General features: G+C 42.2%; 1 protein-coding gene across 3 annotated transcripts in view; it reads right to left on the reverse strand.

The window, feature by feature from the left end:
• The window catches only part of GK5 (glycerol kinase 5), a 74,254-nt gene extending 54,536 nt beyond the window's left edge, over nt 1-19,718 (reverse strand). Inside the window, exons 1-3 of one of the 3 annotated variants that reach the window (XM_055320922.1) lie at nt 19,403-19,718; nt 10,602-10,695; nt 8,553-8,628 (exon numbers count right to left, since the gene is read on the reverse strand). In XM_055320922.1, coding sequence (XP_055176897.1) covers nt 8,553-8,628; nt 10,602-10,695; nt 19,403-19,564 — 332 coding nt within the window. In that variant the 5' untranslated portion in view covers nt 19,565-19,718. The remainder of the gene's footprint in view (nt 1-8,552; nt 8,629-10,601; nt 10,696-19,402) is intronic. The other 2 variants (XM_055320921.1, XM_055320923.1) reach the window with 2 other exon arrangements.
• Between the last annotated feature and the right edge of the window lie 4,307 nt (nt 19,719-24,025).

Consider the following 24,025-nt stretch of genomic DNA (forward strand, 5'->3'; position numbering starts at 1 on the left):
TGTCAGGACCACACTCCCTCTGAAACCTGTAAGGGAATCTTTCCTTGCCTTATCCTAAGCTTCTGGAGGTCACAATAATCTCTGGCATTCCTTGACTCATAGCTACATCACTCCGACCCTCCTCCTCCACATGGCATTCTCCATCTTTTTATGAGGACGCTAGTCATACTGAATTACAAATCCACCTTACTGCATTATGACCTCACCCTAATTTAACTAATTACAGCCGCAGTGACTCTATTTCCCAAGGTCAAATTTTGAGGTGCTGCTGTTGCTTCTTTTGGGTTATTTCTCCCAAGTCTCCCTCACTCCCAAGTATGAGATTACGGAGTTAAAAGGTAAGACAATTCTCTAGCTCCTCAGATGTGGCCAAACTTGCAATATTTGATGTTATAACCAGTACTGCATATTGACTATTGTTATACTTTTAATGTGCTTGATAAATACTTGGAGACATCAATTTTATATGAAAACAAATATATGACAAAATATGATGGCAGTGCATGAGTCAAACACTTCTGCTATCATCTCACCCAGATTGATTTTTTTGTTAGTTTAGTACATAAAAATGCACTTTGCTTTAATAACTTGTAAGGCTGAGAACTGAGAGGTACTATTTATAGGAAAAACAAAGTAATTAAGGAGTTGAACGTGGTTATAGGGAAATGCCATCAATTCTGAATTGTATAGTTTTAAACTGTACTATTTATAATGTGTAATTTATATCTTAATGTATAATTTTAGTTTTTAATAGATTTAACCATCAAATATTTCTTAAATTATGACTAATTTCTTTAGTCAGTGGGAGATGTTTAAAACTTATTCCTTTGAAAATAAATGTGATAACTCTAGAAATCTGATTTTCCAGGGCACCTGGGTGGCTCAGTGATTGAGTGTCTGCCTTTGGCTCAGGTTGTGATCCTAGGATCAAGTCCCGTGTCAGGGTCCCCACAGGGAACCTGCTTCTCCCTTTGCCCATGTCTCTCTCTGTCTCTCTTTCTGTGTCTCTCATGAATAAATAAATAAAATCTTTTGGGGAAAAAAAAAGAAATCTGATTTTCCCACTCCTCATGGATTGCTGATTTTTCTTTGTTGAGGGTTGGAGTTTCCAGTTTGCGACTTTTCCGAACTATTTTTTGCTAAGTGTATATTCCTTGTTGTGTGTGGTTACTGAAATTTCTGCAACTTCTGTTACCTCTGTGATCAGCTAGGTACCTGCCAAAGATTTCTTTTCTTTTTTTTTTAATATTTTATTTTTTTATTCATGAGACACAGACGGGGGAGAGGCAAAGACACAGGCAGAGTTCTAGACAAGCAGGCTCCATGCAGGGAGTCTGATGTGGGACTCGATTCTGGGACCCTGGGACCACGCCCCGAGTCAAAGGCAGATGTCCACCCACAGAGCCATCCAGGCATCCCCAAAGATTTCCTTAAGTGTCTGGCTCCAAAAAAACTCCAAAAGGGACTAGCCCTTTATATCTTCTAATAGACACAGCTTAAGAAAGCCACTGTAGCTGAGAGGGCCAGAACCTAGGTAAGCATCTGTGCCAGTCGTGCAGGGCACAACTAAATCCACCAAAGCATATACACTCAAATTTTTGTAGGCCAATGTCCCCACTGTCTGCCCTGGTACCAGCCAGACGCTCCAGTAATGTGAGCTGCTTTCCCCACACCCGCAGCAGGGTTGAGGAGTAAAGGATAATGGCTGGTTTGCACACGCCCTCTGACCTGAGAAACATAGCTTCTTCCTTCATCCAGCATTCCCCTAGTTGTTATAAACCCTGATTGGATTCTAAAGTTCTGAACTAGTTTACCACAACCTCTCTTTCAAACTCAATGCTTGCTTTGACCAAGCCTCACAGGTTCCTACTCCATTATTCTGCACAATGTCACTCTTTAACCCTTATCTTTCAAGTTAACCATCTACCTTTCCGATACCTAACCTGGGATCATTCCAGGTTCCTTCTGTGTCTACTTTCAATGCCAGAACCTTGTGAACTGATATCAATCCATATCTATGTAACACAACCTTGCCTGTGTTCTCAGAGTCACTTAAGGTGATAAAAGTCTTTCTCTTGTCCCTCCTTAGTTTCCTTCCCATGCCCTATAAATGGCACATCTTAATTTTCACCAGATTTCTCAAGCCCTAGGCCACCACTGGCCACCTGCTTCTAAAAGGGAGTAAGAACACAGCAATGACTTTCCTCAACTCCCCACTTCTCTTTTGGTTCAGAGGAAAAGCTTTCCCTCTCATGTCTCAGGCTGGCAGCTGCACCTGTAGTCTCTATACCCATGTTTTCCCAACTCTTCCATCGCTTTGTTTCAACAATATTCCATCAACTCTGTTGCTTAAATCTCCCCATCTTTGAAACAGAACCAAAAGCATCTCTCTTGACCAGGATGATGTGCCCCACATCTAACTGAGCCCCTTCAACATTTCCTCATCACTTCCGATTACCTCAACTGAACACAAATCAAATGTAATTTAGATTTCTAATTATTCATGAAAATTATATTCACTATAGTAACTACTGTCTTCTCAATTTTCAGATTTACAGGCTTCATTTTTTTTTTAAAGATTATTTATTTATTTGACAGAGAGAGAGCACAAGCAGAGGGAGTGGAAGGCTTCTGCTGAGCTGAGAGCCTGATATGGGGCTCATACCCAGGACCCCGGGATCATGACCTGAGCTAAAGGCAGATGCTTAACAACTGAACCACCCAGGTGCCCCTACAGGTTCCTTTTCAGTTTGACTTGCCTTTCTGCAATATTGACTCCTGATACTAATTTCTTCCTACCTAAAACTGTCACTTTCCTAAACTTCCATGATATCATTGTGCTGTTTCTTCTCCTACCTCTCTAAGTATAGATTTTTTTGTTTCCTTTACAGATTTTTCTTCCTTAGACTGCCAGTTAAATGCTGTTATATCTGTTGAGGGTTGTATCCTTGGTCCCCTTCTCTTTTTAACTAGCTGCTCTCTGCAAAAAACAAAAAACCAAAAAACCAAAAAACAAAACCAACCTGACCCATACCCATGAACAGTTACCATAGGACTACTCACTCATCTACATCTCTAGGGACAGCCTCTCACTTCAGTTCCATCCCCTCACAAACAGTTGCCTTCCACATATTTGTGATAGTTTGCTCCATGCCATCTCAAATGCAACACATCCATGCCAAATCTGCTGCCCCTCTTCCTCTAGTGTGCCACACTTGGGTTAATGATATCTTAGCTGTTTCAGCCAAAAAGTAGGGGAAGGGGGAGGGTGTCATCCTAAGTCCACAAAGGGATTCCATAACATCCTTGGAGTTTATACTTTAATGGCAAAGGGAGAAACAAATGAATAATTAAAACTGTCATTTCACATAAGGATCATGCTATGAAATGCTAGCATGGTAAAGGAATAGAATAACTGGGGGTGAAGAGAGTTTTTAGATATGAGAGCAGAGACTTGAATAAACAATAGCCTTCTTAAAAAGACTTCTCAGACTTAGTCTCATTCCCCTGAAATCCACTGTCTACCCTGATTCAAGAATATTCTTTTTAAGGATGCCTGGGTGGCTCAATGGTTGAGTGTCTACCTTCAGCTCAGGGCATATCTGGGGTCCTGGGATTGAGTCCCACATTGGGCTCCCTGCGGGGAGCCTGCTTCTCACTCTGCCTATATCTCTGCCTCTCTCTGTGTCTCTCATGAATAAATAAATAAAATCTTTAAAAATAAAAAAGAATATTCTTTTTAAAATGTAAATTTGGTCACATTACTCTTCTGCTTAACAGCTTTTGATAGTTTCCCACTTCTTATAAGAGACAGACTCCTCATCCTTACCACAGCATATGGCGTTTCCTGCCTAAGACCTGGCCTTCCCTTCCAGGTACATCTCCATCACTCAAAGACTGGAATGCCTATTATGTGTCAGGTTCTGTTCTAAGTGTGAAGGATCTAGTGAGGATAGGGCAGACGAAAATCCCAATGCTCATGGGACTTTTTACGCCTATGAGAGATATGTAATAAATATGCAAATAAGTAAATAAGAATTTTAGATAATGATAAATGATATGAAGAAAAGAAAATGGTAAAGTGAAGGGCAAATAAAATGCTCAGGGAAGTCTTCAAGAAGAAATGATCTCTGCAGTGAGGTTTTTGAATCATGAGAAAGAGGGAAATTCTCAGGTAAGAGAGCTCCAGAGACAGGTAGCAACAGGTGCAAAGCTGGTCCTGACAAAACTCTTACTCAGCCTTCAAGGCTTGGCTCAAGTGACTCTGAAACTCTCCCTAATTCTGCCTTCTAAGCAATTCAGCTCCTTCATTACCAAGTACATAGCACTTCTACTGGGCAGATGTCTATCAGCCTGCACTCTATCTATCTAGGTTCACATCTGTATCTCCCACTGGACTGTGAGCCTCCAGAACAGTCTATTCACTTTCAGATTCTCACCACCTAGCCCAGATACCAAAAAAGTATTTGATAAATGAATGCTGCTACCACTGAGGACTATCAACAGATTGTGTTTGATAGAAATGAAATCTATGTATGAATTTATTATTCTTTGATGCCATTCGACACAAAACAGTATCTACTTACATATTTACATCTGATTTTAATCACTAATTCACCAAATGCATACACACCAATCAGTGCCAGGAGCTGGGGACATAGCTATAAAGAGAGGGACATGGTATCTTTGACCCATGAATATATTTTCTACCAGGGAAACCAAAGAAATATTCAATTACTCAATTGCTTGCCTACTCCAGGAATAAGCCCTGTGAAGGAGAAATACAGATTGCCATGAGTATACTTCACAGGGAGACCTTGCCCGGTACAGGGGTCAGGAAAGACTTCTTTGAGAAATGACAATACAAGTGAACTCTGAAGGATGCGTAGGAACAAACAAGGAAGGTGAACACTCTGGATAAAATGTATTACATGTTCAAAGGTTTTCAGAGTGAAGCATGATGTATTAGATGCTAGTACAGCTGAAGAACAAGGACAGGGAAAAGATCACAGAAGATGACATCATTAATTCATAACAAGGTAAAAGACGATGTAGAATACTGATCTCAAGAAGCAGAGCATATTCCATTACTCACTTAGCAGTGATTTGGGTTTGTTTTATCTCTGTCAACAATAAAAGGAGAAATGGAGGAAAAACATCAATAGCAACATCGTAAATGAGTTGCCTTAAACCTCTCTAACACACTATATACCATTCCGTGACTCTTAATATATTTGTGTCATAAGTAATTGGTAAGAACCATTACCACAAGAGTATCAGGTATTACAATAAAAGATGTATTTGGTGCTGTGGGAACACAGAATCATTTGTATACCTGTATTATGAGACTGTAAATTCCTCAAGGGCCGGTGTTCTTACTCATTTTCATATTCAGCTCTGCAGCCAGCATAGTGCCTTACGCCCTGCAAGTCCTCAAACAGTTACTGAGTGAATTTCAGTTTGCTTGTGTGACTCATAGTTTATGTTACTAACTGGCACACACCCTGATCCAAGGTTAGCTGACAGAAGCCTCCCTGAGAGACACACAGATTGAAGAAACAAAACAGCTCAGATACTTTAGAACAAAAGGAATTTAAAACAACCAAAATGGAGGAGCTATCATTTTATTACTTTAAGATATAGGCTAAACACACCACTGACTAAATATATTGAAAAAAAATCTTTTGACCTGAGAAATATGAAGAAAACCCAAGGACCAAGGGTCCTGGCATTTTCTAAAGGAGGGGGAAGAGGAAAACAAAAAGAAAGTTCAAGTTTTACACTTCCTTTCAGCAACAACAGGAAAATAATATTTGTAAGGCCAAGACGACAGGACTATGGACTGCAGGAGAAAGGAACAGTGAGCTGGGAAGAGGAGGTGCTGACCAGGAATGTGCAGTTCACTGTGCAGTTCACTGGAATGTGCAGTTTACTGTGCCAGCATCCTGCCAATCTTTCTCTAGAAAATGAACAAGAGGTACTTCCTGCTGGCTCAGAGCCGTACCCACTTCTGTGCGTATCTCAGCTTTTTTGGGGGGAGCTTGTAGCTCACCAGGATTCAGGGAGCATTATATTAAGACTCTACTATTTTAAGGTAAAAGAAGCACAAAGCCTTGTGTGGTGTTTTGGTGGGCGGGGGGGGATATCTAGCATTTCAGTTCCTACAAGCAAAGTTTCCAAAACTCACGAAAGAATACAAACATCTCAAAAAAAGGACAGCCAAGAAGAAAACAATTAATTGTCTTAAGTAGAAATCTCCTCCTTCCACAGGGACACCACCAGTAAGGGAAATGAACGGTCTTGGAATCTTTCTATTTCTCCCCAAAAGTGAGTTATGGTCCTACTGCCACATAAAAGCTTTGCTTCCTAATATTCTGACCTTCCTGTTATGAAGGACCTGGTATCTAGGTTTTGATGAAAACAATCTCTGTGGCCAATGACGTAATCTCAAAATCCAGCAAAGCATGACATTTCCAATCAGTTATTTCCCTAGGAACACTACCTTGCCCCTACTTCCATGCCACCTACTTCCCAGATTTGTGTTTGTCCTAACAAGTCAGTCTTTTGCTTTCTGAGCCCCTTTAAGTTGGGGGGAGGGATGAATACTCATTGTCCAAATCCTCAGTCTTCTTTCCTTCTATCTATATAATCTTTATCGGAGACACACCTATTTATCTAGACTCTGCCTATGCCAACAGTTCTCAAATGGTAGTGATTCTGTCCCCCAGGGGACACTGGGCAATGTCTGGAGATGGTTTTGGTTATCAGAACTGAGGGAGAAGGGTGCTACAGGTATCTGGTGGGCAGAGGCCAGGGATGCTGCTAAACACCTTACAATGCCCAGGATAGCCCCCAACAACCAAAAGAATGATCTGGCCCAAAATGTCAACAGTGCCACCATTTAGAAACCCTGATCTACACAGATGGCTTTAAGTCATTTATTCTTTCATCTGACCAATGTATTACCAATTTAAGACTTGCTCTGCCCAATGCAATGGGTGGGACGTTTGGGGAAGACACCAAGGGACTAAAGATGCAGGCAACCATCTGAGATGTATTATACTCTGAAAGGAGAGCCTACCTGGAGGAAATGAGCCATGCCTTAGTTAAACCAGACAAATGTTCTCACTACCTTTGGGGTACCTCCACATTCACGTGTTCCAAACCAAACACTTTATCACATTCCCTTCTACCCACCCTCATCACCACCTAGTACATTCCTCCTTGTGTGTTCTCTAGCATTTCAGTCCATATCGCCACAAACGTCCAGGCCACAAATATTGGTCAATTTAAACTTCTTCCTCTTACCTAATACTGAATTAAACGCCAAGTCCTTGTGACTTCACCCTGATTATGTTTCTTAAGCTTATCCTTACTCCCCTTATCTACCACCTCTCTTCCCCACAACCCCACGTTCAAGACACTCTTTGTGAAGTCTAGTGCTCTGTAACAATAAAACATTTTGTAGGGTTTTGTGGTTGTTGTTATTGTTTTTAAAGACACTCACATTGAGTGGCAATATGGGGATAGTGGAAAGAGCATATGTTTGGGGTCAAAAAAATAATTTGGAATCTTGGCTCTTTAGTAACTAAGTGTTCTTGAACCACTTATTTATTTCTCTGCACCTCAGTTTCTTTCTCTGTAAAAAAGACATAATACCCAAATAAGAAGTTTGTTGGTTAGGATAATAGAACCTGAAATATCATAGATATTCACTATATAGTAGCCATCATAATTGTTTTTTTTTAATTTTATTATTTATTCATGAGATACAGAAAGAGAGAGAGAGAGAGAGGCAGAGACACAGGCAGAGGGAGAAGCAGGCTCCATGCAGGGAGCCTGATGTAGGACTTGACCCCAGGACCCCAGGATCACGCCCTGAGCCAAAGGCAGACGCTCAACCACTGAGCCACCCAGATGTCCCGATATAATTGTATCTAATCTATACATACCTGATATGCTGCAGGTATTTAAATATTAAATTTGGAGAAGACTGAAAATATAAACCATAATTATAGGATTGTCTTTATGAAACTTGCTAAGTTCTCCTGAATCTTTTTCAGTGTAAGCTAATTTTTAAGATTCCAATCCAGGCTTATTTGAAAAACTAATTCACATCTAAAGAAAGGAATGGAGAATTTTAATAACAGTATCAACACTTTTTATTATCATTTTATGTAAGTCAAGCCCAGATAACATGCAGGGATTGTATTTTTTTAAATTATTTATTTATTTACTCATGAGGGACACAGAGGCAGAGACATAGCAGAGAGAGAAGCAGGCTCCCTGTGGGGAGCCCGATAGGGCACTTGATCCCAGGACCCCGGGGGATCATGTCCTAAGCCAAAGGCAGATACTCAACCACTAAGCCACCCAGGTGCCCCACAGGTAGTGTATTTTAAAATGCCAGAAAATAGGCCCACTTTCATCCCTCTTAGCCAAGTAAAACTTCTATTAATTCACAAATTTAAAATTTTCCATAGAGGTTTCCCATCAATATATTCGCTGTGTATGGATCCAACAACAGAATGCTTATCACATTATGCACTTACTTGTTCCACGTAATAAAAGTTGCTCTCTGAGTTGAAATGCCAAGACCAACAATTTGGTTCATCTCTATTCCAGCAACTGAAAATAAAGATAGGTAAAAACATGTGTTTAGAAGCCAGTGAAGTTCTTCTTTACCATATTATAGTATGGGGAATAAATCATTCAATATAATCTTTAAGGAAAACATGGGTTTAGCATTTAATAACATAACTGGAACTAATTAAGGAAGCATTACTAATGATTTTGTAATAATTTTTTTACTTAAAGGGAAAAAGGTCATATTCTAATAATAACAAAATGGCTTTCTGCTTTAAATGTCAGAAAAAAAACCAAACACTACTCAAAGTAAGTCAGATTTTTATTTTCTTCTTGATAATATTAAAAAAATCGCTGGGGATCCCTGGGTGGCTCAGCAGTTTAGCGCCTGCCTTCGGCCCAGGGCTTGATCCTGGAGTCCCAGGATCGAGTCCCACATCGGGCTCCCTGCATGGAGCCTGCTTCTCCCTCTGCCTGTGTCTCTGCCTCTCTCTCTGTCTCTCTCATGAATAAATAAATAAAATCTTAAAAAAAAATACTAAAAGACCAGATCTTAATACAAGTAATGATCAATCTATGAAAACAAATAAAGGGAAACCTCTCTAAAATGCAGTCAGGGCCATACCACTGGGCCAATTACAGGAAGACCTAACAATTACAGACCGCAGAATAAGCCTCAGCAGGAAAAAATCGGCAATTATAGGTCTCAGCAGGAAAAGATGTACATTGTATCACCTATAATAAATCTACCTCAGCAAATCAGAAACCATCATCACCCTGAACTCTAGCTTTTCTCCAATGGACTATAGTTCAAAACAACCCTTCCCAACTTCTTTCTTCTTTTCCACAAAATAACAAACCAATCCTTAAATTGGTCAAAAAAAAAAAAAAGAGTTTGTAAAGAATGGGAAACACTGCTAAACATGTTTGAATCTGGGAGAAAGGCATACAGGTGTTCCATGTACTATTCGTGCAGCTTTTTTTTTTTTTTTTTTAATTTTTATTTATTTATGATAGTCACAGAGAGAGAGAGAGGGAGGCAGAGACACAGGCAGAGGGAGAAGCAGGCTCCATGCACCGGGAGCCGGACGTGGGATTCGATCCCGGGTCTCCAGGATCGCGCCCTGGGCCAAAGGCAGGCGCCAAACCGCTGCGCCACCCAGGGATCCCTCGTGCAGCTTTTTAAAATAAGTTTTGAAATATTTCAAACCAAAATGGCAAGAAGGAGAAGCAATTCAGCCATAAAAATGAAGTAAAAGATCTTTCAGAATTTATAATTACAAGTCATCTTTTGCCATGTTCTTAAAGAAAGCTACACTGAAAATGTCCTTAAAGAGCTAAGATTTCCTACCGTGGTTATGGCCAGGACAGCACTTTGCATCGAGGCCACGCAGAAAAACGAAAACAAAAACAAAAACTTAACAGTAAACGTTAACTTGGGGAGCCTGGGTGGGCTCAGCTGGCTAAGCACCTGCCTTCAGCTCAGGTCCTGATCCCAGGGTCTTGGGGATTGAGCCCTGCTTCAGGCTCCCTGCGGAGCCAGCTTCTCCCACACCCTCTACCCTTCCCCCTGCTTGTGCAAGCTCTATGTCTCTGAAAAAAAAGTGAATAAATAAAATGTTAAATCTTTTTTTTTTTTTTTTTAAGCAGTAAAGGTAACTCAGCTGTAAATTCCTGAGAGCAGAAATTATGTGCTATAATTTTGTTTATAAACCTCTGGTATTTTGTACACAACAGAAAGTTGACCGAGCACTAGTCACAACCTGGGATGAAGAAGGAAAGTCAGCCTTTATACTGTACCCAAAAAGATTTAAACCAAAGGACAGAGTTGTGGTTACCTTTCCTTAATTGTAAACCACAGATGTCTGCCAAAAAATACTGAGAAACTGTGACCCTAGTAAAATGCCATTTGCATAATTTTCATTAGGAAACCCACAAAATTCTATACACTGAGAGGAAAACTCTTATTACAAATAAAATATGCTTTATTATTATTTTTTTTCCAGTCTAATTACCTCTTACAGATTCTTTTATTACAGTCACAAACTGAAGCCAGAGGGCATCAGGATCAATTTCAACCCAGCCAGCTTGAGGATAAAGACTTTCTACCTATTTAGAAAAAAGAGAAAATTTAGTAAAAACATTAGATCAGGTCAATAATACCTGGGTCTTAAATTTTTTTTTAATGTTTAAAATGATTAACAACATGATTTCATTCATTATCTAATTCATTTTTATTGTTAAAATGGAAAATATAAAAAAAAGTTTTCTTTAGTTCATGAGTTTGCAGAAAATTTTAGCTTTCTTTATTTTATATTTACTTTCCAAGTTTATTTTTATTTTCCAAGGTTTCTATAATGAAAATGTACTATTTTTTTTAAAAAAAAAATTTTTTTAAAAACAAAAATTAACAAAGTACCAAAGTGGGCTGCAGACTATGACAGAAAGCATACTCCACCCTGTCTCTATCACTGAATGAAGAGATAAAATCTGGACCCAACGCAGGGAGCAGCTATTTGTGGACTCTAACAAGTATACACTGGAAAGAAGATGGGGGGAGATAAGAATCCAAGTTCTGATAAGTGGTGGTGAGCTTCCCATTTTTTTTCCTGATATTTTCTGACCTGGACTCAAAGCAATCCACAAAACAAGAAATGGGTACCAGGGTGCAATGGAAACTCCAGGAGAAGTCCCCATATTTCTTTTTTTTCTCCCACTTGCCTCTATAGTTTTTGTACCCAGGCTATCTTGTAGTAGTGGTTGCACCAGTAATCCTAAGTACTTCAGATACTGAAGGAGGGAGGAGGTGTGGCCCAAGACCTCCACAATTTTTCTGCTCTCTCTGTGCTCCCAGCTGTGGGCATCCGAAGTGCTGGCAGAGTAGGGTAATAAGAGCTCCAGCTTTCTGGCAAGAGGAGCCAAAAGGGGAAGCTCGGGGAACCAAAAAGTACCAGGACAATCTCAGAGAAAGAGGAACTTGGGAAAGCTGCTCTGGAAAGTTGTGTATGAACTCTGAGGCTCACCTCGAAGCTGTACATGAGTGAATATATGCTAAACAGCACAGCAAAGATGTTGACAACTAAGGGACAGCCCTACCTAGGTGCCAGGCCAACTCCTGGGTGGCACATACAAAGGGCATATGTAAATAGTACCGCTGCCAGGATTCTGGAAAAGACAACCACTGAAGCCAAAGTCCATAGAAGACTTAGCAGAATTTGTAGCCTGAACCCAACTGCATTAATGGCCCCGTAAAAGAAAAAAATATCAACATTCATCGTAGGATTTACACAAGGCGCAGAGTCTTATAACACAATATTCAAAATGTCCATGATATAATCTGAAATTACAAGGTATATGAAGAACTGGAAAAATTTCACATGGGAAAAGATAATAGATACTAATGCCAAGATGACAGATATCTGACCGAGACTTCACAGCAGCGATTATAAAAATGTTCCAAGAAGAAAGGGCAAATTCTTTTGAGACAAATGGCAAGATAGAAAGTCTCAGCCAAGAAACATAAGACAAAAAGAAAAATAAAATTTTTAGAATTAAAAACTACAGTAATTAGGAGAATGGAAGAAATGGAGAGATGCTGGTCAAGGGGTGCAAACCTTCAGTTATAAGATGAATAAGTACTAGAGACCTAACATACAGCATGGTGACTATATAGTTAATAACAGTGTATCATACACTTGAAATTTGCTAGGAGAGCAGTTCTCAAGCGTTCTTAACACATATACACATACACAAATAGTAACTATGTGAAGTAATGGGTATGTTAATTAGCTCGATTGTGGTAATCATTGCACTATGCATATGGGTACCAAGACATCATGTTGTACACCTTACCTATATACTTTTATTTGTCAATCATACCTCAATAAAACTGGAACAAATCAATTAAGAAAAATATAACAATCCAAATAAAAAACATACTGGATGGCTCAATAGTAGAATAAAGATAATAAGAAAGCCAGTAAACCAAAGATAGGTCAATAGAAATTATCAAACTTAAATAATAGAAAGAGGGATGCCTGGGTGGCACAGTGGTTGAGCAACTGCCTTTGGCTCAGGGCGTGATCCCGAGGTCCTGGGATCAAGTCCTGCATCCAGCTCCCCACAGGGAGCCTGCTTTTTCCCTCTGCCTGTGTCTCTGCCTCTCTGTGTCTCATGAATAAATAAATAAAATCTTTAAAAAATAATAACAGGAATAGGAAAAAATATTGGAAAAAAAGAATGAATAAAGCCTCAGGAGGCAGGAGAAAAAGGTCATCAGATTCCCCAAAGAAGGAAAAAAAAAAAAGAGTTCAGTGCAAAAAAAAAAAAAAAAAAAAAACTTCAGAGAAGTAATAGTGCTAAAAACTTTCCATGTTCAGCGGAAGATTTAAAATCTGTATATTTGGGGCACCTGTGTGGCTCGGTCATAGAAGTGTCTCCCTTCAGCTCAGGCCATGATCCTGGGGTCCTGGGATCGAGCCCCACATCAGGCTCCCTGCTCAGCGAGAAGCCTGCTTCTCCCTCTGCCTCTGCCTGCCACTCCCTCTGCCTGTGCATGCTCTCTCTCTCTGTCAAAAAAATAATAAAATCTAAAAATAATAATTAAGATAAAATAAAATCTGTATATTCAAGAAACTTAGAAGACTTCTAAAAGGATAAGTCCAAAGCATTACATATCCAGACCCAGCATAACTAAAATGCTAAAACCCAAAAACTAGGGAAAAATCGTGAAAGCGGCCATAGGTAACAATGATTCTTTATAACTGTGGCTTTCTCATCAGAGCCATGGAAGCCAGTAGGAAGTGGCTCAACATTTTAAAAATGCTAAAGAAATGCTATCTACAATTATATATCAAAATCCCAGTATGTTTGTAGATACAAACATGATGATTCTAAAATTTATAGGAAAAACAAAAGAACGAAAATAACTACAACAATGTTGACAGAGAATAAAACTGGAGGAATCACACTACCCAACTTTAATATGTTACATTAATCAAAACAATGTGCTACTACCAAAAAATTGAGCGCCTGGGCGGCTCAGTTGGCTGATCATCTGACTTTTGATTTTGGCTTAGGTCATGATATCAGGGTGTTGAGATCAAGCCCCATGTTGGGCTCAGTGCTCAGTCTGTTCTCCCTCCTCCCGCTTGTGCTTGCTTTCTCTCCCTCTCTAAAATAAGTATACAAAGTAATTTTTAAAAAATAGACAAATGCTATCAATGGAACAGAGTCCAGAAACAGACCCACACAAATATAGCTAAAATCAATTAGCTATTTATTTATTTTTAACAACTGTATACAAGGTAATTCAATGGAAAAAAGATAGCTTTTTCAACAGTTGGAAAAATCAGACATTCATATGCAAAAAAAATTAACCTTAACCTCACATCTTACACAAAACTTAACTCAAAATTGATCACATAAAACTGTAAAATGTTTGGAAGAAAACAAGGGAAAAGGTTCTTTGTGATGTGGGTTTAGGTGAAGAGCTCTTTGACATGACACCAAATGTACCACTCATAAAACAGAGAAATTGATAAATTGGACTTTATCAAAATTAAAAACATTTGACCTACAAAAGAAAAGGTAAAGAAAATTAAAAGACAAAGTGCAGATTCATTTAAAATATCTGTAAATCATCCATCTAACACAGGACTTGCATTTAGGATATATGAAGAAATCCCAAAATTCAACAGTATGAAAACAAAACAACCCAATTAAAAAATGAGCAAGCAAAAAATAAATAAATAAAAAATGAGCAAAAGACTTGAACAGGCACTTCGCCAAAGAAGATATACATGGATAGCAAATATACATAGAAAATATTCCACATCGTTAAACATTAGGGAAATTCAAATCAAAACCATAATGAGATACCACTACACCTATTAGAATGTGTAAAATAAAAACTACAAATAATTTCAAGTGTCAGTGAAGAACATGTGGAACTCTTATGCAAACTGATGGGAATGCAATATGGTACAGCCATTCTAGAAAAGTGTGGTAGTTGTTTGTTAAGTTAAATATTCACTTAACTATATGACCCAATCATACCACTTGCAGGTATTTATTTATTCTAGAGAAATAAAAACTCAGGTTCATATTAAAATCTGTACACAAATGGTTACTGTAGCTCTAGCCAAAATCACCAGAAACACGGATACAACCCAAATGTACTTCAACTGGTGAATGAATGTGACACATCCGTCTAATGGGTTACTACTTGGAAATAAAAAGGAATAAACTACTGATACACATAATATGGACAAATCTCAAAGGCATTATGCCAAAAAAAGCCAGTCTCTGAAGGCTAGTGACTGTATTTTTCCATTTATAGGACATTCTCAAAAAGACAAAGCTATATACATGGAAAATAGATCAGGGTTAGGTATGGGAGGAATAGGTCTACAAAGGGCTAGCACAAGGGAGTTTGTTGGATTACTCCTACATGGGCTAAAAAAAAAAAAATCATAGAACTTATTCACCAAAAAGGCAATTTTACTGTATGTTAATTTAAAATATAAAATAAAAAAAAAAAAAGCCATGGCTTCAGTTTAACATGATGCCTTGAATTCACATATCTTATCTCCAATTCCTCTCAAAATTCCATTAAAATAAAAACATTAAAAAGGTTTATGCAGGGGCTCCTGAGTGGCTCAATTAAGTTCAGGTCATGATCCCAGGTACCTGGGATCCAGCCCCGTGTTGGGCTTCCTGCTCAGCAAGGAGCCTGCTTCTCCCTCAACTCATGTTCTCACTTGCTCTGCTCTCTCTCTCTCTCTCAAATAAATAAAAATCTAAAAAAAAGTTTTATGCAGAGAGACAATGCTAAGAGAGCAAACAGGTTCAGACCAGGTTTTAACAAATGTTTTTATATGAACAGTGAGTGGGTTGGTGGCACATGGCTAAACAGAGGAGAAAACTGATCCTTCACTCCCTGCTCAGATTACACCACGTCTTTGCTCAACCCCTGGCAGAGATTCTATGGTAAAGCCTTGAAAATTAGAGGTACCTCCAAAGACTGAGATGCCAGATGGGACTGAACACAAGATTTGTTCAAAGTCTTTGTAAGGATCCCCAATCCTTTCCTCCAGCCAGATCACTGCCCCTCCCTAAACAAGCCGAAGATAAAAGGTTTACCCTCCAAAGGGACTGAATCAGAAGAGTTCTTTCTTTGCAAAAATCAGATATAGCTGAGTAGAGTAAGACTATTTAGTGGTACTGAAAATATGAACCAATAACCAACCAAAGATCAGACATGTAAGAAAAGGCCAAAATAAAGAAAACAAAGGAATGCTGAGGCAACAGTGATTATGTGGGGAGCATGATGGTGACAAGGTCCAATAGGAAAAAAGAATCTACTACTCCCCAGTAAATTCTCAGAGACAGGCTTAACAAAATCTATTCCCCTTCTATCAAATGATACTCGTTTTTTTTGCTATGCAAGACTTTCATGACCACAGACGAATGCCTCAACTGCAATAACACTTCCTCATCGCAAAAAACTCAATGTGGATATCACTGAGTCAAACCTACAAATCTTCAGACTTGCCGGTGGCACTCCAGCATCACTCCCCCCACTCCAACCCAGAGAGCTCACTATATCCAAACACGTCACAATAGTGAAATCTCCTCCCATGCCGAAGAAAGACCAAACTGAAATTAGACAAGAGGATAGCCAAAGCAAGGAGGATGATTTGTTTGCTGATTACAAACAAAAGATAAAAACCAGAATCTTTCAAGATTGTCCAGAAGGGTACACAACAGTAGAGATTATACTGCTTTCTTTGGACTGGCCTTTCTGTGCTGTTTTTCCAGGATGTTATTGCCCTTTATGGTTTCTCACAAATAGCATGATGTTCCAACGGGGAACTTGATAAACTTTCTCCTTAAAACTAGAAACATCAGGGACACCTGGGTGGCTCAGTGGTTGAGCATCTGCCTTCCACTCAGGGCGTGATCCCAGGGTCCTGGGATCCAGTCCCGCATCGGACTCCCCACAGGGAGCCTGCTTCTCCTTCTACCTATGTCTCTGCCTCTCTCTCTCTGTGTTTCTCATGAATAAATAGATAAAATCTTAAAAAAAAAAAAAAAAAAAAAACTAGAAACATCAAATATTGACATGTGGATTTTCAAATCTTAATACTATATTCTAGTGTCTAAATACCAATATTTAAGAATCTATACAAAGACTTCTTAAAAAAAATACAAACTATAAAAATAAAATGAGAAATACAAATTATAGAAAAAGCCTAAAAATGTATCTCTGCTGTTAAAAAATGAATGCCACAAGAAATAAAACTAGTTTTCTGAGAGGCCTGGTACCAGCTTCCCAACATAAAGGGTTCATGTTTGCAATTTCAATTTTATTTTATTTTTTTATTTTTCAAAGACTTTATTTATTTATTCATTTATTTATTCATTCATTCATTCATTCATTCATGAGAGAGACACACAGAGAGGCAGAGATATAGGCAGAGGGAGAAGCAGGCTCCCTGCAGGGAGCCCGATGTGGGACTCGATCCTGGGACTCCAGGATCACACCCTGGGCTAAAGACGAAGGCAGGCACTAAACCGCTGAGCCACCCAGGGATCCCCCCAATTTCAATTTTAATTAAAAGACCAAGGCAACCTATTTTGTTTTTGTCTCTAAGGGTGATCTCTTCACTTTTTCTTTCTCTGTCTCTCTTTTAAGCTATCTGCTGGGCAGTATCCATCGAACCCTACACTAAGTGGTCTTGGGTTTCTATTACATATAGCCTTACCATCATATTAGCAGAGGTGTGATTTTTAGCTTGAGAAAATAAACAAAGGTCGAAGCAAACTGAATTCCTGATACTTTAAGTGCAATTCAATGATTTATTCTGTACCCATGAGGTAATAAATCAGGTGCTAAGTAGCAATGTAGGCCAACAAGACTCTTTTTCTCAAAGAACTTCAGCTATCTGAAGTAAATGACCAAGTTCTGATCGTTCTTTTCTAATTTCTAATTCATTATGAGCAAACAATTTTTTTTTGGACCAACAACTTTTAAGAGACAAAGTAATTTTCTAGGAAAAAATTACACAAAATAAAACCCCAAATGTTTCATTAAGGTCAACAGACATAAGATTACTGTATTAACTGCTACACAAGTTTCTAAATCTTAGCTTCTTCATCTCTACCCCAGGTGCCCAGGAACTACAATTTAAGAAGCACTGCTGTGAACTCTTACCACAGTTGGAGAGCCACTGCTATAAACTCAATTCAAATGTTTTGCCCTTTGAGGGCAGGGACTTTTTATAGTTTTATTAACTCACTTACTTTCCAGACACTTCATGGTTGAGAGTCTGGGCAAAACCATTCTAGTCTCCTACTCACAGCAATTTTGATTCACCTGTCTGATTCCTATCTCATTTCTAAAAAAAAAAAAAAAAGTGTAATCACGTACCCCAAATCACACAGCAACTGAAACTTTGTATTTCCTGACAATCCATGTCTCCCTTTGGTTCCAAATACTTCAATGCAAAAAAAAAACAAAACAAAACAGAAAACAAAACAAAACAAAACAACAAAAAACTCTGCCTACAGACAAAAGTACTTTGTGTCTAGGATTATGAGGAAGAGTGTGTGAAAAGTATCATTGTGTTGTGATAAAGACGCATAAAGAGATAAGACGCACAGAGCCGCTGGAGCACAGTGTTCTCTCAAGTTGGGGGAGGGATGGCATGTGTAGGGCCGAGTGCAGGGTCTCTGTACAGGTGGCCGGCCTGGAAGGTGGCTGCTGATGCCAGCTCGGGGTCCTGGTCGGGAAACCACACTGAAATGAAACTCTCCCATTTTCTCAAAGCAGTCACTTGGCCAGATGGGTCCCTGGGCAACTGCTGCAATCGTAAAACACAGTCAAGGGGTTGGGAAGAAGGGTGAGAACGGAGCCACCGCGAGGGTCCAGTGCTGCTGGGAAGGGGTAACTAAAGGCTCCTAACGTGCAACCTAGCAAGATGCTGCCCTCGGGAGGAAGGGCAGGAACACCACGTCCAATCAACGTTCTCTTTGGTGCGCTCGCGCAAAGCCACACGTCACTAAGGCCAACAAGAGGAGGGCACCAATCCTCTGGTCGCTGTACCCCTAACAAGGGTTTGGCCAAGTCTCCCAGACCAGAAGGAGGTGTGTTTCGAATCAAGGCTCAGAGAGGGAAGAGGAGAAGAGCGATGACGACACCGCCTTCACCACGGGTCCGGGAGGAGGCCTCGCACATCCGCGGAAATCCGGGCGCGCAGGTGAGGACCGGGCGCCTCGAGCGGCAGTTCGGAGAGAGCACAGCTGAAGAACGGACGATACATTCTATCAAGACCCGAGCATTTTAAATGGCAATGAACACCGCGGGTTGGAAGCCTGGGGAGCAAGTGTGGGGGAAGCCCTCGCACGTCGCAAAGTCCCTTCTGGCCGGACGCGCGCGGCGTGCCCCGCGCCGCCCCGCGCTGCTCCCCGCCGCCCCGCGCCGCCCCGCGCTGCTCCCCGCTGCCCTGCGCCGCCCCGCGCTGCTCCCCGCTGCCCCCCGCTGCTCCCCCCCCTCCGCCCCCGCAGAGGCGACTCCGCCGCAGAGACAGCCGAGCGAAGCGCCCCGCGGCACAGGCCCGCCCCTCCCGCCCGCAGCCGGCACCGGAAGGGCGCGCAGCCTTCAGCCCTGCCCGGGGCGGGAATCCGCCCGCCGCTCGGGACCCCGGGCCCGCAGGTGGCGGCGTCCGGGCCGCAGGCGCCCGGCCCGCCCGCTCGCCTCCCGCGCCCAGACCCGCGGCGCGCTCTGCCACCCCGACGCCGGCTCCCGGGTCACCTTCTGCGCGCTGGAGCCGCGAATCAGCGTCGCGTGGTCATAGACGTGGCAGCGGATCACCGAGCTGCCCACGTCGAGCCCCAGCACGAAGCCCGCGGGAGTCGGGCCCGCCGCGCCCTGCTCCGGCCGCCTCTTCTCCGGGACCGCGCGCACCCCCGACATCCCGCCCCCCGCCAGCCTCTCGGCGACGGCCGCCCCGCGAGCCCCGCGCGCTTATAAAGGCCCGCGGCGCCTCAGGGGCCAAGCGCGCCCCGCGGGGCCGCCGCCCCCGGCCCGCCCCTCCGCGAGATCCCGGGAAGCGGCCCCGCCCCCGCCGCGGCCCCGCCCCGACGCCGTGACGTCACGGCCGCGCAGGAGCCCTGTCGAGGCGCGTGCGGGGGGGAGGGGCCGGCGGCCGCGGGGGGCGCGGGGCGGCGAGCGCGTCCCCAGGGCGGTGCCCGCGTTCCTTTGAGCCGTACAGACAGTTTATGAACATCTAGCAAGAAAAATATATTTTTTTCTTGTTTTGTTCTATTAAGAAAAATAAAGTGAGGGCAGCCCCGGTGGCGCCGCGGTTTAGCGCCACCTGCAGCCCGGGGCGTGATCCTGCAGACCCGGGATCGAGTCCCGCGTCGGCTCCCTGCGTGGAGCCTGCCTCTCCCTCTGCCTGTGTCTCTGCCTCTCTCTCTCACTATGAATAAATAAATCTTAAAAAAGAAAAATAAAGTGACCTGAAAAGAAATCAGGAATGCAGCCTAAAGTATATATTGATAGAGTCCAAGCCCCCCCCCCAAGACTACTCTCCCAAGTTAACCTGTTAAATGTGCACATAAAGGGGATCCCTGGGTGGCCCAGCAGTTTAGCGCCTGCCTTTGCCCGGGGCCTTGACCCTGGAGACCCGGGATCGAGTCCCACGCCGGGCTCCTTGCATAGGGCCTGCTTCTCTCTTGGTCTGTGTCTCTGCTTCTCTGTGTGTGTGTCTCTCATGAATAAATGAATAAGATCTTTTTTAAAAAATGTGCACATAAAATACTCATTAATAAATGCTCGTGAATGTAATGACACACAAAGCGTAAGACCTTCCCCGGCCCTCTGCTGGGGAAGAAGGCACACAGCATCGGGTGGCCTCTGACCGTCAAGCCCCCGCCTTCACCCCACCCCCCAGCCTCACGGGTTACCTGGAAGAGCCCAGGGCAGAAAGGAGGCCTATGGCAATCTCGAGACTCCTGTAGCTTCACTTTACCTTCCCAGAGCAAAGGGGCCTTCCCGGGAGGTAGTCCGGCTCCCAAGGTACAAGCCTGATGGGTAGGGAGCCGGGGGCTGTTGACTGCTGCCTCAGCCACCTCTCCACCCCCAGGAGCACTCCCCAAACACCAGCGCCTGAAAATATTCATTATCTACTTTTTGTAAGGTTAGGAAGGTAATATGGATATGTGCCTTTTGTGAAAATAGTTTAACAGTGCAATTAAATAGCAAAAGATCTTCATTTTGAACCAAATTGTTCTTTTGACCAAGCCGGGGCATTAACCAACTTGCTTTCAGACCGTTTTACAAAAACTGGGCTCTTTGGCCATATTACTGGAAGCTTAGAACGTACACTTAGAACATAAAAGTTTATGTTTTCTCTCTGTACCCTGTTCTTGTCCAATCATAATCATTTATTCCAAATGGCCTCAGGATTGCTTTCACCAATGGTGAAGTTCAGCATTTTGGTGATTCATAGATATGTTAATTCTCAGTAGTATAATGAAATAAATGACTGATGGGTCGTGTCCTGGGTAGGGTTTCCAAGAGAAACAGACCCAATAGGATAGAAAGGGAAGAAGAGGAAGAGATTGAGATTTTGAGGTATTGCATCACATGCTTGTATGGGTGGAGAGTTCCAGAAATCTGTAGGGGAGGCTGAAAGGCTAAGAATTCAGGTTAAGAGTTGATGTTACAGTCTTGAATCTGAATTCTACAGGACAGCAAGCTGGCAACCCAGGCAGGGTTTCTATGTTGCAATCTGGAAAATCCTTTCTCGTTTGGGAAACCTCAGGATTTGCATTTAAGGCCTTCAACTGATTGGACGAGGCCCACCAACATTAGGAAGGGCAGTTTGGTTTACTCAATGTCTGTTGATTTAAATGTTAATTACATCTAAAAAGTACCTCACAACAATACCTAGACTGGTGTTTGACCGTACAACTGGGTGCCCACACAGTGTGCCCATGAGCCTAGCCAAGTTGATATATAAGATCAACTATCACCCGTTCTCTATCACAACAGAGAACACTGTTTTGGATTCCCTGATATTAATATTTAGCATATTTCTCAAAGTCATAGTTCTTGGGCTTCTTGGACCCTGACAGTTCCTTTGTGATCCTTTTCATAAATTGAAATCAATTATCTTGAGTATTATCAAATTACATAGAATGTGAAAACAAGGACTTTAGCAACCACTAGTTTCTTAATCTGTTTCCAATCTTGAACAACTTTGAGACCCTGTTGGATGCTGTCTTCTGAGAATATGCTTATATACACAAAATTTGTCATATAATTTCAAGTGTTGGGTATGGGATAGTCTAAATATAAAGATCTCAGGTTAAAATTCCTGGACGGGGATCCCTGGGTGGTGCAGCGGTTTAGTGCCTGCCTTTGGCCCAGGGTGCAATCCTGGAGACCCGGGATCGAATCCCACGTTGGGCTCCCGGTGCATGGAGCCTGCTTCTCCCTCTGCCTGTGTCTCTGCCTCTCTCTCTCTCTCTCTCTCTCTCTCTCTCTCTCTCTGTGACTATCATAAATAAGTAAAAATTTAAAAAAATAAAAAAATAAAATTCCTGGACGACGGACTATTGCCTGGGAGAGGGTTGGCAACAAAGGGATACTGTGTTTCTTCCATGTTCATTGTTCTGTGCTGACATCTCTTATCCTGCTTTGCTCTCAGGGTAAGGAGCATGTGGGCTCTGAGGCACAGGGCTCACAAACTCTGAAGGTCCCTTTGTTAGCGGATGAGTCCATTGTTCTTGATTCAGAGGCCACTGCTGCTCTGAGCTCCATTACCTGGCGGCCTTGGTCTTCATCTGGCTCCTCACATTCTGGCTTGGCCTCAGAAGTGACTCATGAGGCTGCTCTCCCAGGCTTTTCCTCAGCACTGCCACTCCTTATACTTTCTTCTCTTATAGTAGAGCCCAGGATTACAAATCGTTGTACTAACTTTGCACACTCTCAAGAACTTGGATCCAATTCCAGTTCCACTAGATCAGAAAGTACACCTGGGCCACCACACGCTATAGGGAAATGAATGGTGCTTCAGGGCTGAACCCAGAAACCTCAAGGCCTTCCCACCTCCAAGAAAACTAGTCATGGGCCCTCCCTGCTAGGGTGACCAGCTGTCCCAGTTTGCCATAGACTGGGGAGTCTCTTAAAACACAGGATTTGAAATGCTAAAACCAGGATAGTCCTCACTATTCAGAGGCTCTTGGGATCCACAGGTGATTTTCTTTTTTTTTTTTTTAATATAATCCTTTTTTTAAGATTTTATTTATTTATTCATGAGACACACACACACACACACACACAGAGGTGGAGACACAGGCAGAGGGAGAAGCAGGCTCCATGTAGGGAGCCTGATGAGGGACTCAATCCTGGGACTCCTGGATCACATCCCAAGCCAAAGGCAGACACTCAACTGCTGAGCCACCCAGGCATCCCAACACAGGTGATTTTCCTTGGGACCCTGGCTACCTCATGTGTAGGTAGGTGTCAGCCATCACTTCTAGACGTGAGCTCCTTGAGTACAGAGATGGGTACTTAGTCTTCCTTTTTTTCCCCTCCAAGACACACAAAGTAATGGCTCAATGACTGAATGAACAAATAAATAAATTAGTATGTTCAAGTCCCTGTCAGATTCATCTGTGTGACTTGGCCACAAGACACATAGAGTTAGGAGCCCTTCCTAGTCCCCTCATGAATCTGGGTATGTTGTCATAGGCCCACCAGTGTGGACCTCCTATTGTGTAAAGGTGTGGAGTTGTGCTGGCGGTCTGCTACCTGGAACCAAGACCTGGATACCCACATGAATATCGAGCCACCTCCTTTTTTAACCCTTATTTTATGAGCTCTGCCTAATTTATATTAGACTTCTGCCTCAGTTTCCTGATCTGTATTCACTCCTGACTGTCCGGAGCCCTAGCCTAACACCACCATACAGTTAATGAAGCTTACGCTTCACGTCCCTCATTTGCATGAGTAGGGACTGCCAAGATCCTAAGATGAGCCGTAACAAACTTTTCAGAGTCCCATGCTTTACAGGATTTGCAAAAGTGAATCACTTTTGCATTTTGTGTGTGTGTGTGTGTGTGTTTTGTTTTGTTTTTTCATTTTTGTATTTTTTTCTTTAAGTAGGCTCCCCAAATTATGCAAGCTTCAGATCCCACAAAACTATAATCTTCTTGACTTTGTATAGTGAGAGCTCAGGAATTCCCTCTTTCTCAATGCCTGGACTCACTCTTCTGGACCCCATGTGGTGGTCCTGAATGCTGCCACGCACCCACTCTAAGTACCACAACCCCGACTTGCTGATCTGAGCCCCCTGAACACTGACGGCTGAGATCAAGTCTGCCCTCCGTACACAGCCTGAGTGATCATGGTGGTAAACACTGG

The sequence above is a fragment of the Nyctereutes procyonoides genome, unplaced genomic scaffold, assembly GCF_905146905.1.
Source record: "Nyctereutes procyonoides isolate TBG_1078 unplaced genomic scaffold, NYPRO_anot_genome, whole genome shotgun sequence".
Classification (NCBI taxonomy): domain Eukaryota; kingdom Metazoa; phylum Chordata; class Mammalia; order Carnivora; family Canidae; genus Nyctereutes; species Nyctereutes procyonoides.